Here is a 17,716-nt window from a genome sequence, read left to right on the forward strand (position 1 = left end):
TAGTTCAGGCAGCTTTTTAAATGGGGCAAAGTACGCTAGCCTTAAAACAGTAGTGATACTGCAGTAAATACTACTGATTTTTGTAGATTTGTGCAATAAATAATGTTTTTTAAATACGTTTCTGCACATCTATTTCTCTTTACACCAAGACGTTTCACCCAGTAACTACGGAACCTTTGATGATTATGGCCCTTTAAAGAAGAAGGAAGTGTGTAGATTTCTGCTGTTGGCAGAAATTTAACATTGTGTTGTCTAATTGCATTTTTAACATATTTATTACCGTATTATCATGACAGCAGCCACCAAGAGAAAACATGTTGTTAAGGAAATGTTGGAAAATTTTGACCTACCCAACACACATCAAAGTATTGTACAGGTATTCAAGAGTCTGACATCTACATTAAAGTGTATGTTTTTTTGCATTATTTGACTTTCTTAAGTGAAACAGAGTATGCCACTTAGCTCAAAACCTATTATTTTCTGGCTTTTAACTCACAAGCTTACAATGCATCTTCATTTGACAGTATAACACACATTTGTATTTATATATATATATACATAAAGGCTGACTCATTGTAAAGATCTGTTGCTGTGCACTTAAATAAAATAGATATAAGCTTGGAACCAGATTGTGAAGCTCCACAAAACACTAGTGACTATGTTAAATAGTTAAATCACTGCATGCAATCAGGGCTGGGGAGCCACCGTAAAATAGCATTAGCTCCGGCTCCAGCTCCGGAGCCATCAGGCAATTATTAAATGGCTCCGGCTCCAGCTCCGGAGTCGTAAAACTCAATCCTTTGGCTCCGGCTCCAGCTTCGGAGTAGTAAAACTCATATCCTTTGGCTCCGGCTCCAGCTCCGGAGCCATCAAACATACACCCAATGACTCCGGCTCCAGCTCCGGTGCCACCAGTCACTTATTCAATGGCAAGTTTTAAAAATTGCTTTTGGCTAACTAACGTTGGAGATGGAACAAAATATAATTTCTTAGCTTTAGCACCAAAAATTGAAAAATTGCGCCAGTTCCACAAAAATAATAAAAAGGGCTCCGGCTCCGGCTCCAGCTCCACAAAAATAATATAAGTGGCTCCGGCTCCGGCTCCACAAAAATAATAAAAATGGCTCTGGCTCCGGCTCCAGCTCCACAAAAATAATAACAATGGCTCCGGCTCCGGCTCTGGCTCCAGAGAAAATGCTTAGCTACGGGCTCCAGCTCCGGCTCCGGCTCCCCAGCCCTGCATGCAATTGTTGCATGCTTTCTGACTAAATTTAATGTTTATTTGGACTGTGTTCATCTCTATTGACTTTTTAGACAATAAACATGTTTTTCATGGCCATCATTGATTTCAACTTTAATAAATGGTAACTGATTATATTGGTTAACTTTGAAATATTGGTACAAAAGCACATATGGTAGTAAATTGCATAGTATTTAATATAGGTATTGTAAAAAGTGGATATAACTGCGAAAAGCAAATACAATTCCACTGGGGAACACAATTTTTGTTGACTTCAATCTAACAATTATTTTTAACAAACTTTTGTGCGCTGAGTCTAAAAATAACATCATTTTTTCTCTATCACGTCAAGTTTTTGAGCTAGGCACCCAGCACTTTTTTCAGAACCCACGAAAAAGTACAACATTTAAGACATGCGTTTATTCTATTAAACGCTTTAGGAACTGCAATCAACCGAAAGTAACTCAATGTTTTAAAATAAACATTTGTTGCCGAATTAATATGTTCCTTGAAACGGATATTGCTTTTGCAGGACAAATAAAGTGCAAGTTTTAGGGCAAAAAAATATGCTTGTAGGGGTGGCTTTTCCTGGCATGCTGTAGGCATAGATGTAGGCAGTCTCGTTTAATACTCAAGCAATAGTCATCCAGCATATGCAAGTACCATCTTCCGTGATATCGTTCCTCCATCACTTTCGGATCTTGGTGGAATCTTTCCCCTTGCTCATCGACAACACCAATCTTGGCTCATGCTGCAGCTGAGTTCTTTGTAGTTTTCAATAGCTACTGAACAAATTTGACATAATTCTCTGCCCGTGTATTCCCCAGACATTCCTTAATAATGTTTTTAAATGATGACTATGCATTTTCTTTCAATTCGGACATTGAACCACTAAAATGTTCATCTTTAATGAGTTGCCGAATTTGTGGATCATCAAATACACTTTCATTTGTGTAGCCTTCATTTTGTGTAGCATTTTTGTTGCCAGGCCAGGAAAAGCCAAAACGAGGTAGTTGACACAGTTGCTTTCAGTTGACAATGCTTTAACGAGTTACTTCATTAGGCCGAGCTTTATGTGCATCTCTGTCAACAAGTGGCTCATGTAAAATAGTGGGATCATCAGGTTTAAGGTCAGATCTTGGAGGTCAGTTCCTCTCCACCAAGTGCTGATCTCGAAGTCTGCTGTCCCACATACACAAATAACAGGGGCACTTTGTGTATCCATGTTGCTGACCAAGAAGAAAACATACCATTTTAAGGTCAACACATATTATCCAATTGTGCTTGTGATATTGCAACAATTTAAATGACTCTTTTGATGTTGCAATATTCATCATGAAGATTAACTGAATGTGCAATTTATTCAGCTTATTAGCTTCGATTTTATTGTTTATATTTGCTCTTAGGTTTTTCTCCTTTCTGTTCTTGATTCCATATATCGTATTTTTTTAACCAAGCAGTTACATTCCACGCTTTTATGAAAATACAGCGATGCAACACATATTTTGAGTCAGCGCAGTTAACAATTGTTTTTAAACCTGTATCGACCTAAATCAATGCCTGTTCCTTTTTTCCTTAATAATTTAGTTGACCCTTGTATATAACTTACTATATGATTAGAATGTGCATTCCTATTACGTATGGGAAAGCAATATGGCTAAATTCATGAAAAGTAGCATATTTTCGATCAGGGGCGGGCAATGTGTGGCCCGCGGGCCGCATGCGGCCCTTCGCCATTTTTTGTGCCGCCCTTCGCCTTCTTCCGGATATTTTTCCCTAAATAAGGGTATTTTGTGTGCACCAATGTGGGAACTTTTGCTCTTTCAGTTTCCTGTTTAAAAGTGCAATGTAACCCATAGGCTACACCGCTACACTAATGCAGTAGTTCAACTCGAATAGGAAGCATCTATTACAAAACAATCTTCATTTCATAAAGTTTTAAAAACTTGACGTGATACAAGAAAACTAGTTGCATTTTGAAATCAACACACCGGAATTAGCCTAAATGAAGTGCAAAATCAAAGTCAACAATATTTTTTTGGCAAAATTGTTCCCCAGTCTTATCCATGTTTTTAAATTTTAACTATATATATAATGTAAATGCCAATCAATGGTCATTCTAGTGTTGTTTAAACATTAAACATTGGCAGGTCATTATGACTTTTTCTTGACATTAAAAAGATTGCAACTAGTAATTAAGCTGAAACCTCTAGTTAAAAATATATATTGTAAAACAATTTGTATTCTGCTTTATTTATTTCTTCGATGTGTCTAAAAATTTTCAACCTCCTAGGTTCTTGGAACTTCAGGTTCTAATTTGCATGAAGTGTGCACAGCATCTGGAGAAAAGTTCCTAGCAAGTCTGCCTACAAAGTTTAGGAAAAACATTTGGATTAAACGAGGTACAGTCATATGTTTCATATCTATGATTAAATCTGTAACAGAAGTTGTTAGAATACTCTTGTTGTAATTTGTTCTTTTTTAAATCTAGAACATAAGCGTCCAACCTTTCGACGTAAAGGGCCAAATTTGTGTTCAAAGTATATCAATTACTGACATACAAGGGCGGATCCGGATTTTTATTTGAGGGGTGCCATTAACTTTTTAGGTATGGCGTCACAAAGTTACGTAATAATGTTATAATAGAAAAACAATTATTCCTAAAATCACTGGCTGTTCCTCTGCATACTCAGGTGCAAGTCTGCAAATAAAATTGTGTTAAATCGCTAAAAACACGAAAAAAAATCCCTGTATTTGGTTTAAATTAGTAAAACTTTCAATTGCTAGGATACACAACACATTAATTACATAAAAAGACTTGCATAGTGCTTGACATAACCTAAGTAGGAAAAACTACTAAAAACAACAAAGTTAATGCAAAAAATTGCACATAAATAATGTAAGTTCACAAAAAAATAATTTGGTGTGGCCATAGCTTAGTGTCTCACCTCCATCTTTTACTACAACAGAAGTTCCGTTTTCCATCCTAACATAATTTACACAGTTTCTTGATAATCCCACAGTGAAGCATAACCAAAAAACCCAAAAAAATTTTTTTTTAATTTTTTTTTTTATGCAACCACTTTCTCATTTTTTTGACAGATTCCTCGGCCCGCATAGTTGCCACGTCACCATCATTCTGCCTTACTGCTAACAAACATGCAGAAAAAACTAATTTGTTCAAACTAGGCTGGTAGAAGCATTTTTTGCTCAAATTCCTTCATTTTTTGTCGTTTTCCTTATGAATGTATCAATCTGGCCATGTTTAAGCAAAAAACAAGGAAAATACTATAGGTATCAAAATGTTAAAAAACTTGTTGTGCCATTAACAAACATACAAGGGGGATGGGCAAACTAGTGTGCAAACATGGACTCATAAATCATAACCACTTTAAATGTGCAAAGTGCAAAAAAAAACACATTTATTTCCCCTGTTTTACCCCTGTTCTACAACCATAAAAATTGGTCACTGAGGGACTTAAATTTAAGTTAAAGCTGTTTTTTTTTAATAGTTGTATTTATCAAATTCTAATACAGTGACTATAGTAACGGATATATCTGCTGCCATTGAAGATCTTAATTATAAGTAATATTAACAGTGATTATAAAACAGTTAGAATATGGATGTTCAAGATAGAATCCCAAGGTATTTCAGCATAATAGGTTTCAAATCTAAAATATCGAATCCAGAATATCATTCCTATTTTATTTGTAATTAATTATTAGCCTTCTGTTTTGGGGTGCGTTAATCATAATATACCCTTTAGTGACAAAAACAATGTAGTTTACTACAACTGTAATCTCCTAATTAAACAGTCAATATTTATTCTGCAAAAACATAGAGTTATTATTGCCTGCAGGCCTGGGAAGCCAAAGTAAAACAGCATGGACTCTGGCTCCAACTCCGAAACGACAAAACACATATGCAATAGCTTGGCCCAGCTCCGAAGCCATCAAACACATGTCTGATAGCGCCGGCTTTGTCTCTGGCTTTGTAGCGGTAATTTTATTAGAGTTGCTTCCGCACAATCTAAATTAAGTTACATTTACCACACTGAACTGTTTAGTAGTTTTCATTCAAACAATTTAAAATTATTTTAAGCTAATGCAGATAAAAATTTCATAGCGTCATCTCTTAAAATTTGTAAATGGCTCCAGTTTAAGCTCCGGCTTCACAAACAAAATACTAATGGGTTTGGCTCCAGTGAAAATGCATGGCTCTGGAGCTCCGGGCTTCAACTCCGGCTCCGCAGCCTTGATTGCCAGTAATGCGTTACTACTTCATTAAAATCACGCTGTGGCGTCCCTCACTTAAAATTGGCCTCAATGTGAACATTAAGTAACCTCGTACTTCGCACGTTTTACGACGGAATCTTACTTTGGTAGCTTAACGCCTTTAAATAAATTGCGAAATCTCTGCACCTGGCATTGCACGTTAACCGCCAGCACAATAACAGTTGATTGACACTTAATGGTTAGGAGGCTAAGCTCAGGTTATTGGCAAGCACAGTAATTGTTTCGCCCCCGCTACAGGCCTTAATCCAAATTTACCACTAGCGTATGTACAATTAGGCGCAACCTTCGGTTGTAAAACGAATAAATTCTTTCGGTTCCAATTACCCGATATAACCGTCAAAACTGGATTTAAAAGAAATTTGGATTCGAATGTAAGAATCCGATATTCTCCTTAAAATTTGCTAATTAAATATTTATTATATTTCATTTTTTCAGGAGATTTTGTCATGACTGAGCCAATCACAGAAGGTGACAAGGTAAAAGGAGAAATTGTCCGAATTTTATATCCACAGCACATTAAAGCTATTAAACAAGGCCAAATGTGGTAAGCAAAATATACAAAGTAATAGGTTACTCGATAATCGATATAGATCCAAAAGAACAAACACACATCGAATATGTTTTAACCCTTTAACCTAACAATATGATTAGTTATTGCAAACGAAATAGTTAAAAGGTCTATTAACAAATTGATAATTAACATTTCACCTTCATCCAGGCCAAAGGAGTTTGGCGGGTCGGTAGCGTACAAAGGTGTCGGGCTGACTCAACAGATAGCCAGCCTAGACCTGCAGAAGAAAAATGACTCCAATTCAGGAGCTGTTCTTGGCATTAACAGCTCAGGGGAGGAAAGTGAAGAGGATGACTTCTCCGACATCCCTGCGAACACCAATCGTCCGCCGGAAATTTACGAAACCGATTCGGAGGACGAATCATCCGATGACGATTAATTAATTTTTTTTAAATATTTTAATGGACGTTTCCACTCAATCTCATTGTATTTGACCAAGATGCAACAGCAGTTGAGCTCGGTGTAACACAACCAGAAAGGTTTAGTGTTCGGGTGGAAATTTGATTTGAAACACTTTTGAACAAAAAGGCCAATCGCAGTTGTGTGTGGTGATATTTTTGTAGAGTTGTGCATAATTTCATTTTAAAGCGAAAAACAATGCAACAAAGCTAAAAGATGGGAATGTTGCCCGCAACATAGTTTCCGTGCTAGATTTTGTTTTAATATATTTTTTTTATTAGTTTAAGAGTTCATCTTGAAGTTGTAGAAAATTTAAATTTTTCGGATTGGAATAAATTTTGTAAGTTTGTTTGCGAAATTAAGCGTTTCAAACTTAGTTGTTGTTTCTGTGCAAACCACGAGTGTCGAGTGTGCTCCATAAGATTTTTGTATACTGAGCAAGTGAGCATTGATATCCGGCAAAAAAGTAGAGTCTGACCAGTGGTGGGATTCAAATTTTTTGTAAGCCTGTTCTATCACATAAGTAGGCTTGCCATACGTCCCGGTTTAGACGGGACAGTACCGGTTTTGAGGCCTTGTCCCGCCTGGTTAATCAATTTGTCCCGGATTTTTCAATTTGAGATTTACAAAAAATAAAAAATGGAAAAACTCAGTTAGCTATTTTGCAATTCTTTCTCAAAACTAAGTAATACCTTTTACTTTTCATTTTTGGTTGGTAAGGCTGTCAAGCAATTTTTTTTAACATATATTAATTACTTTCCAGCGGGTGTTAAGAAATATTTTTCTGGGGGTGAAGTTTCTGGGTCTAGTTTCTTTTTTTTGTGTGTTGAGTAAAAAAATTTAAATGAATATTATCCGGCCGGTGTTGAGAGATGTCTTTTTGAGGAAGGTAAGCGAGCGCAGTCGCAAACCGGTCACAGTTTAACAATTTTAATTTTCAAGGATTTTGTTCACGAATAACGCAGTTTGGCGCCGGTATTATTTGCTTGAACATTTATACGCAAGTCTAAACAATTGCTGTTACAACCAGGGCTGGGGAGCCGGAGCTAAGCATTTTCTCTGGAGCCATTGTTATTATTTTTGTGCAGCCGGAGCCCTTTTTATTATTTTTGTGGAGCTGGAGCTATTTTTCAATTTGTGGTGCTAAAGCCAAGAAATTATATTTTGTTCCATCTCCAACGTTAGTTAGCCAAAAGCAATTTTTTAAACTTGCCATTGAATAAGTGGCACCGGAGCTGGAGCCGGATTCATTGGGTGTGTGTTTGATGGCTCCGGAGCCAAAGGATATGAGTTTTAATACTCCGGAGCCAAAGGATTGAGTTTTACGACTCCGGAGCCATTTAATAATTGCCTGATGGCCCCGGAGCAAATGCTATTTTACGGTGGCTCCCCAGCCCTTGTAACAACTTAAAGTTTAACGTTTGTTAGTAATTCTGTATCGATAAATGTCGCGGGTTTTCAGCATTACAAATCAAATTGAAGTCATAACCTACGACCTATACGTATTGCCTTGATAGAAGTAAGTTTTATTGTTTCTAACTTAAGACTTATATGTTTAAAACCTTCTTAAAGTCTGTTACCGCGCAAAATTTCGCATTTAATGCGGCGGTTTTAATAAACCAATTTTCAGTTTCAAACGAGATTTTATCTGCTATACAACTTAAGGTTTTTTGTTAGTGAGTGGTTCCGTATTGATATATGTCACTGGTTTTCGTTACGTAAAAGAGGTTTGACGTGCTTATAGGCTTTTGGTATTTAGTCGTTTCATTTCAAATAAGCTCAAATTATTTGGAATTTTGTTTCAACAAAATGTAAAATTGTAGTTTGACGAACAATTAGATGTTTCACAGTCACGCAGATAAATGCGATAATTTAGAACACGCCATCCGATTAAATGCTGCTTCCACACAGACTGAAGAATGTGACTTTATTTGTGGAGAATCATTTAGTTAACCCATTTCCGACACAATCCCAAAAAAAAAAAAAAATAGTCAAGGGACGACCAACGTATATATGCTGTATAACAATTAACGATTAGAGAAATTAAAATGTTTTATTTAGAAAAAAATTAAAATGTTTAACACTTTACACACTATTTAGCACTCAGTCAGTATATTACGCTATCCGTAACATTACTTTTTAGTAACATGGTAAAATTACCTTTTCAAATCATCGCAATAACACGCTGCCCAAGCAAATAACGCGAAGTACAACATAATATGTAGGCCTAATAGTTTTAAGACGCCAGCTTGATGGAATCTTACATTTTGTATGCTTGAGAATGGTTTGGTACGAACACAGCGCCTTTGCCAACATGTACGCCGTACGGCCTAATATTGCTGCTGCTTTCACGAAGGCCGCATCCTTTTTCAATTTTAGAAAGTATTTACCCGACTTAGTTTTTTTTACAATACAGAACATTACTTTCGGTTACAATTTAAGTTACTTAGACCAGTGGTTCTCAAACTTTTTTAGAAAAATTGCGCAACGGTGCCTCAGCAACTTTTTTAATTGCTCACGGTCCCTCAAAAATATACACAAACTAACATTTGTTTTTATTGGATTGGATGGGTGCACTTGCTTCTTTGCTATCAGCTCGGCTATGTTAACCTCTAACGAATCACTTTTTTGTGTGAAGCAATCACGAACAGTTTTAAAACAGGGTTGCCAGATGAAAAAAAAAGCCAAACTCACCTAAAAAAAAGGCAAATCTACTACAAACTCCAACAAGCCTATATGTTTTTCCTTAAATTAATAAAAATACAATAAACGATCATGCTTGTACATTGAATTTCTCTTTTTGTGGCAATTTTTTGTCGCTTTTTGTAAAATTTTATTGGTATTTTATCTCTTTTTGTACATTTTTTTGGCAATTTTTCTCTTTTTGTGATAGTTTGATCTCTTACATAAAACTCATGAAATTTCGAAATGAAACCAAAAAAGCCTAAAATAGCCAAATTTCATTTGTTTTTGTTTTTTAAAAATAAAACATCACAAGATGTTCACAAAAAAGCCTAAATTTTCAAATTTGGCTTTAAAAAATCCAAACTGGCAACCCTGTTTTAAAACCATGACCGACCGAACAGCTCACAGTGACAGCGCAGCAAGCTGTAAAAACGCAACGCTCATTAGCACAATGCAATACTGTGACGTCACAATGGACAATTCAACTCAAAGTGTACAATAACGTGAATGAGCAATTAATCAGCTTGCTTTGGAAACGTAAGTTTCCTGAATTTCTTTTGCACAAGAGGTTTTCATCTTCAGGAGCGTCGTTTTGATTGTTTGTTAGGTGCTTCGCGGTCCCAGAAAATTGTCTCGCGGACCCCAAAAGGACCGCGGACCCCAGTTTGAGAACCACTGACTTCGACAAACCACCCTTAAAAATAGTGCCCTGAAAACTACCACCTGAAAAAATATAAAACAACCGCAACCCCGTTAAGTTAATTAGTTGCATTACATTCTTTTGTATTAGGTCTACATTAAGTTTATTTGCAGTTTTTAATGTGCGTCCCGGATTTACGTTTCTGAAAAATGGCAAGCCTACACATAAGTCATATTTTTTAGCCGGTTCTGTTACAAAAAGTTACATTTTCAGTAAATAAACTGAATATTTTTATATATTTGGCAAACTTTGTTTTATATACGGCAGAACACTGCTAACAGCCACACCAAAAGCAGCAGTCGTCTCATCTCTCATGACTTGTACTTATGACGAAACATGTAAATTTTCAGACGAACTATTACAAAAGGAATCCTACTATATTGACACAACGTGCGAACTTGACCATTGCACATTTCGAAAATAATACATTGAGCTACTTGGATCTAAAAAATTGGTGTATCAGATAAAATGCAAGTATATATTGACAGCAACCAGTAATGCTAACCGGTTCGCTGATCTCTTTAAATTTCGTGAGACGGTTCTGTAGAACCGGTGCGAAGTAACCGGCTGAATCCCACCTCTGAGTCTGACCCGAATCTATCCGACGAAAGTCCCACTCTGTAGCCCTTCAGTCCCGAACAAAAACTTTTTGTTGCTAAACAAAGTACTAAATGAACTATACAGCTTCTGCGAGTTAATATAATATAAAGTAAGCTATACACATTTAGTTCTTATAGCTTTGGGTCCAGGTTTATTCATAAATCTGAAAAGCCTTTTCCGCAAGAGCGTGGAAAACAATGTGGTAGTGCATAGGCGTAGCCAAGAGGGGGGGCATGTCCCCCCAAAAAATTTATAAATATTTTACTCTTAATCATTTGTTTTTAACATTTATGAGCAGTATCACAAGTCACAACAGTCCATCAAGGGCATGCCACACTTTCAATTGTCACGAATTGTTACGTCAAAAATGATGTAGTTAATATAACGTTTGCTTGTAGTTCTACTACTTTTAGTCAGTTTTTGCTCTTTGACTATTTATTGCGTTAACACTCAGTCGGTTGCTGCTCGAACCGGTTTGCTAGCATTGTTATTTGTGTTCTTTACGGTAGTTAATACAATGAAAAAAGCTAAACAAAAAAAATTCGGCTATGGCTACGCCACTGTGGTAGTGTTAAAGAGTAAGCAGTGCTCCGCAACCGGTGTTCCATGCAAGTTGAACAACGACCTTCAACAATCAAGGTAAAAGCTTGCCAACCTTCTCTAAATGTTTTAAAAACTTAAACCTTTGCACATTCAATAACCAAACGTAACCTTAAAACTGTATTAATATACGCTAAAAAATAATAAAATATTACTACAAAGTTATCGCCCGTCTCACTATACCTAGGCCATACCTCTTTAGTTTAGAATTTTAAATCCCAACAGTTTCCTACACTGCATTATGCGTGCCTTTTTCTTTCGCAAATTCTCTCGGAAAACATGATGAACGATTAAGACAGCGTTTCTCAACCGGTGCCGCGGGGAGGTTGCCAGGTGCAAAAAAAATTCTGTATTATTTTAGAATTTGCGACTAAAAGTGGATTCCAGCAATAAGACCAAAATTAGAATAACATCAACGTCGGAATATAACACAGTTCGGAATAAGATCGAAAGAGGACCAATAGAAAACATACCCAAACCCCTATCGGACCAACAGTCCAGTTTCAAAACAGTGTCTACAGACGCCGCCGTTTAAAAAACATGGCATATAAGGCTGTGGCGGCGCCTAATCGTTTTACACCCAACTATTTCAACATATCTAGCGGGGCTTTCGCCATAAGACCGCAATTAAAACAACATCAACTTCGGCATAAAAAACACTTCGGAATAAGAAAAAATAGGACTAGTGCCTAATACTTGTAATAACGTTTAAATCAAAATAGGACCTAAATTCGTCCGAATAAGGCCTAAATTGTAAGAATAAGGCCTTTATAACTTTTGACTTAACCCCAAAACCCACCCATAACTTTGAAGAAACAAGACTTGTTACAAGACGTAATGGAACACTAAGGAATATTCTTAATGCCAAGAACGCCGCTGTTAAGACCTTGCCTTCAATAGATGTTGGAGTATGACTTGATCGCCACACGAACACGTCTCCTGGTTCGTTGTTGGCTTGCAGAGAATGCACAGCCACAATTCCAAGATTGTCTATATTGCTGATATGCCGGAATTCTCTGATGCTAGGAATAGCAAAATGGTCAAAGGCCGTCCTCTTGATAATGGCCTCAAAAGATCCGTTTTGAAGTCTGATTTGTTGAGTAGTTACTGCACGAGCTTTGAAATAAGAATCGACAAAAGGGGAAGATTCCTGATTTTCAAGTAGCCGATCGGAAGCAATTTGCTCTCTTGATGTGCCTGCACTAAACGGGACGTGGATTCGCCACGAAGGTCTTGGAGCTGGCGGGAGATACAGTTCGTAAGAATCTTCGGATTCCGGAGAACGTTCGTGGCTATTTCTTCTGTAATTGTTTCTTCTTTCCGATGGATATCTTCTTATTGGTGGTGATCTTCTGCTTGATTGTGATCTTCTGCTTGATGGTGATCTAGATCTTATGGGCGATCTGGATCCTGAAATTCGTCTAATCAAAGGTGGAGTTCTTGGACCTCGAGATGGCTTGCTCAATTGTATTTTCGCTGTATGATTAGCAGCTGCTGAAGTAGATGCTTGAAGTCTATCAAGATTAACGAAGGGTTTACGTACCTTCTGGACAGGAGAATTTCTGCTTGAATCTGAGCTTGCAGAACTGATTGGCGAGAACTCTGGTTCTCGGCGTACAAACCCTGTTCTGTCCGCTTGCTGCGGTTCGGGTGAGTAGCCTCTATCTGGTTCAGTCACAAAAGCACTCGAGTTTGCTGTCTGAGTAGTAGCTATAAAAGCCATTTTATGTTGATTGAACACGCTATTTATAGACGAGAATCAGTTAAGAAAATTTCTGCGATAAAGAAAGATTTACGTCATTAATTCTTATAATACTTAACAAAATATCACGTGATAACAAGGCGTGGTTTAAACCTTTTTCACACTTATTTCTGACGCGAAACATACAAATTTTACGTCAAAATGCGATTGCGAAACAGCCTCTGTCTGCAGTTAAAATGTCAACAGTTTAAAAATCACACAACCGGGGAAACCGACTAATGTTCAGACCGCGGTGTTTTGAAACATATACAAAAAAACGGATGTAAATAACTTGACGCATAAAAATTGGTGTCAACAATTTGAATTTTGCAAATTCGCTGCAAATATTATGTGGTTGCAAGAAATCTACGTAACGGAATTTTACCGAAAACTTTCCGCTTATCGTTTGCACATTGGCTGCAAGGAGTAACGTAAACATTAGAATATGGTTACAAAGAATTTAGGCCATAGATTTTTACTGAAAATTTTCCGTTACGACACATCGATTAAAACAAAAATTCTCTGTGTAAACACAATATGACAAAATGGCTTCTACAACTTCAACACAAACTCCCCTAATAATTTAAACCATAAACCAAATTCCCATAACTCGCGCCTAACCCCAAACAGAGGCAACCAATGCAGTGCCAAAACAGCGGCGCCCTAACGGCATTTTAAACTAGGGCACCCAAACGTCGACACCAAAACGGCCGATGCCAAGAAGATGTCCTTTAACCGTATCGGGCCATATCCTGTTTTTACTGTTTTGGGCGTTATTTTGTCCATTTAGGTCTTATTCAGTTAAATTTTGGATTTATTCCGAGTTAGATGTTGTTGCTTTGGGACTTCTTCTGTGTTTCCATCGAGCTCTAACTAACTGTGTTTTTATAATTTACAACATAAAAGGCCTATTTTATTTATTTTTTTTTTATTTAGGCCTATCTTATTAAGCACATTTTTTTTAATGTGGAGTCAGATTTGGGACTCTACGTACCGTAGTCGATTTGTTTTGCTGAAGTCGGACTGCCTGAGTCCCGAGTCCGACGTGCGCAGTACCAATTTTAAAACTGATAATGCCGCCAACAGCAAATTGAAAAGGCGGAATATCATGGTGGATATATTCCAGCAATGGTTTGTGGGTGGATGAGATATGTGACACCCCTATGAGGGGATAGTTGAAAATCCACCTTAATTTGGTTACGTAAATGGGTGAAATAAAGGCTGTAGAGTGGCAGCTGGACTCGGAATTTGACCAAATCGCACATTTGGCCGGAGTCGACCTCGAGAGTTGGAGTCGGGTTATTTTTAACCGACTCCGCAGGCTTCTTTATAGATAATAAAATTAGGAGCCTGATGTAATAAAAACTGTCAGCAAAAAACACAATATCCAAACAAAGTTAGCAGTCGACTCGCTCGTCAAGTGCGCCGCCGCATTTTGAAAGGTTTATGAGTGCGCCCTGGGATGAAAAAGGTTGAGAAACACTGGATTAAGCTATGATTTGGGGCATGCCTCAATTGTAAGGTCAGCGACGAAACCTTTTTTTGTCCAGCTTGAATGCCCGCATAGTGCGTGTACATTGACTTGTAGTGTAAAGCTCTAAAGTTGAGGTCATAAATAAAGGCAGACCTGTTGCCAATTTAAAAGTTTTGCATCAGACGCCTGGACAAAAAAAATAACACGCAACTTTCGAAGATATTGGTAAAAAAGGAGTGACTGTGTGGCTGTCATAGGCGTAGCCAGGAGGCCATGGGGCCCCCCAAAAAAGTATATATATTGCACTCTTAATAATCATTTGTCTTGTAGCTTTTATGAGCAGTAGCCTACCACAACAGTCGATCAGCGGCATGCCACACCTTCAATTATCATGCACTGTTACGTCATAATAGCTGTATTCATTATTACGTTTGCTATATTAATGTAGTTTTACTACTAGTCATTTGTTTTTGCTCTGAAAGTTTTTTGAGTATTGCGCTAAAACTCAGTCAATTGCTGTTTGAAACAGTTTGCTAGCATATTTATTTCTGTTCGATGCGCAGTTCATACAATGGCAAAAGCTAAACAAAAAAAGTTCAAACTTTTATTTTATTAGTACGATACCGTTTTTGTGGTTGTTAAAGAAAAACGTGACTTGAAAAAATTTGTGCCTTATCATCTAGGAACCTCACCGCACGTCACTGGAAATCGGCCATATTATAATACTCCAGCATTACGTTTTACAACTTGGTAATATAAAGTGTGTTGAAGTTGTAGTTAAGGTGGAAGTTAAAGCTAGTCTTTTTGTTATAAACAATTCAAACAAGGTCCTATAATAGGACATAGGTTATAGTTTATTTCTGTAGGGATCCCTAATATAAATACCAGGGAGTCGAACCGTTTGACTTTTCCGGTTCAGGTTCGGTTCGGGTTCAAGGATTTTTTCGGAATCCGGTTCAGTTCCGGTTCGGAGTAATTTAAAAGTTCCGGTTCAGCTCCGGTTCGACCATCGTTATTTCAAAACCGGTTCATAAAGTTCCGGTTCAGATACAATATAATTTGCGTTAAATCTCAAAATGTGGGTCGATAAATGTAGAGAATAATCTTCGAATTGTAAGTCATTTAATCTAAGTTCCGTGACTTATTAAAATAACAGCAACTCAATATTGAAATATGTAAAAAATAAAAAATGAACGATTTTTTTATTTAATATTCATATTTTTTTCATAAAATTTCGAACATGGCGTAACTTGACTCTGTAAAATAGAAGTTGTGACGTCATGCTGGAGCGAACCGCTTTTGTTTACAGGTTCGGTTAAGGTACTTTCAAATTATTCGGTTCAGTTCCGGTTCGGCTCCTTAAAATCTTATAAAAACCGGTTCCGGTCAGAAAAACTTGACCCAAAACCGGTTCGGTTCCGGTTCGACTCCCTGATAAATACTCATTTACACAGTACTGTCATGATTGTATTTGCGAGTGCACACACGTTTTTACCAAGTTCTTCAAGGTTGTAGTTGGTTTTACTGACAACGATTGATGCCAGATTAGACTAGACCCTATGTCGTCTAAAAACTCACTTCCTGTAGAAATACTTTCCTGTTGTTTTGTTTGACATTTCCCCATTTCACCACAGTGCACACACATCGGCAAGTGTCCTGTTCTCGTCACTTGTGTGTAATGCAAAGGGGCTGGGGTACCACAGTTGTCTCTGTAACGCTCTTCACGGATTCTTATAGTTTGTTTTGCACCACACCGCATCATTCTCTCGCCAAGCTCTTCGTATTTATTTGTCGAAACAAATAACCACTTGTCGTTGGTCTTATTCCGAACTCCGTACTGCGCACATTTTTGTTCTCTCGGCAGGCATTTTATTTTTTTGCCGAACACTCTTGGAATTTTCGAGGCTTGTCGATATGTGGCTAACCTGATGCCTTCCATTGCTGCGCAGTATGTCGATTTGCTTGGGGGCACATAAAGGTTCTGTTGATTACATTTTAACCCACCTGGCCGTTTACACAAATTGTTAGGTTCTCCAAATGAGAAGGTTTCAAACGGCCTACTGCCCGATTTAGATGCAAGTTGTAGCAAAGGGTTTTGTAGACTGCACTGGGTTTGAACCTTTTTACGATTTGTTATAATCTTTGCTTCCAAGGCCTCCATGATTTTTCTAACTAGACCCTTCCTTTCACGTTTTATATTATGCAGTATTGGGAAAAATACCATTTAACTGCATTGTATGACGCAATAGGCGCTATTGTGGCCGTTAAACTTGGATAGTAATGAAAAATACATAAACAGGCTGGCCAGTGGCTTTTTGGACGTCAAAATGAAAAAATCGCACTCCTTTTTACCATTTTAGGCGTCAGAAAGCTCATTCGACTTCTTGGATTTTTTGATAATGGTTAGTAAAACTAATCGAAATACATAGGCTAGTTACGTTTATTTTTCCAAAACTTTTATATCAAGGTCTGTATAGGTAGGCCCTACCTTTACTGCCTGACCATCAAAATAATGAATCGATTATTTTTTGACCTACAAAAATGAAATTTTGACCTTCAAATATGCCTTTTTAACAAAATTTTGTCTAATTAGAAATTCATTAATTTGAATTTTAAACAACATTATTGTTGTTAGTGTCTTGGCGTCGTCAACCACACTATTTCGATGTTTACTTACGATCGGTCGAACACAAATCATATATTTAGATTTATGCAATACTTATAGTTGATATTTTTATTATTTCATAAATACGAACAACTATCAGTCGGAATAAGAACTAAACGGACAGAATAAGATCTAAACAACATTTTACGTAGGCCTACTATTAACCCTAAACCTCAACACCTAAAATTATCACTCCCCTAATAATTCCAACCCAAATGCTAAGCCCAACCCTAACCCCCCAAAAAGGCAAGCAGTCCGATGCCTAAACAACGTGGCCGTATTAACTAGGCCAAATGCGAATACCAACGACCGATGCTATACCCGTGGCGTTCAAACGTCCCACCTCCCTCCCAACTTTAGGGGAGATCAGGGATGGCTCGTGCATTTTTTCTAATTGTCTAAAACCTTTTTTTTTAAATAATGTGTATAAATTTTGCTTTACTAAATAGGTCAATCCTCTGTCGAAAATGGAAGATTATGATTCCTTCAAGTAAATCGAACACAGGGTTGCCAGATGTAAAAAATAAAAAAAGCCAAACTTACTCTAAAAAAAGGCCAAAAAAAGCCAAATCTACTACAAACTCTAACAAGCCTATGTTTTTCCAAAAAAATAAATAAAAAATGCAATAAACGGTGATGCTGGTACATTAAAGTTCTCTTTTTTATGGCAAATTTTCTTACTTTTTTTGTCTTTTTGGAATTTTTTCTTGGCAATTGTTTTGTTTTCGCAAATTTTTCTTAGCAA

The 17,716-nt window shown here is 37.1% G+C and overlaps 1 protein-coding gene across 1 annotated transcript; it reads left to right on the forward strand.

Moving 5' to 3' along the window:
* The first annotated feature begins 90 nt into the window (after positions 1 to 90).
* On the forward strand, positions 91 to 6,857 carry LOC146140461 (putative RNA-binding protein EIF1AD). The gene is made up of 4 exons (XM_083392189.1): positions 91 to 376; positions 3,534 to 3,642; positions 5,972 to 6,080; positions 6,255 to 6,857. Exons 1-4 carry the CDS (start codon positions 290 to 292, stop codon positions 6,484 to 6,486), a joined length of 537 nt encoding a protein of 178 aa, XP_083248315.1. The 5' UTR covers positions 91 to 289; the 3' UTR covers positions 6,487 to 6,857.
* The last annotated feature ends 10,859 nt before the right edge of the window (positions 6,858 to 17,716 follow it).

Source organism: Ascidiella aspersa, chromosome 6 (genome assembly GCF_963924565.1).
Source record: "Ascidiella aspersa chromosome 6, kaAscAspe10.2, whole genome shotgun sequence".
Taxonomy (NCBI): Eukaryota; Metazoa; Chordata; class Ascidiacea; order Phlebobranchia; family Ascidiidae; genus Ascidiella; species Ascidiella aspersa.

What these genes read in the sequence shown, in the direction of transcription:
- LOC146140461 (XM_083392189.1), top strand. Translation starts at nt 290, where the DNA reads ATGACAGCAGCCACCAAGAGAAAACATGTTGTTAAGGAAATGTTGGAA. An exon ending in CACATCAAAGTATTGTACAG is followed by an intron (nt 377 to 3,533) that starts GTATTCAAGAGT and finishes TCAACCTCCTAG; the next exon opens with GTTCTTGGAACTTCAGGTTC. An exon ending in AAACATTTGGATTAAACGAG is followed by an intron (nt 3,643 to 5,971) that starts GTACAGTCATAT and finishes TCATTTTTTCAG; the next exon opens with GAGATTTTGTCATGACTGAG.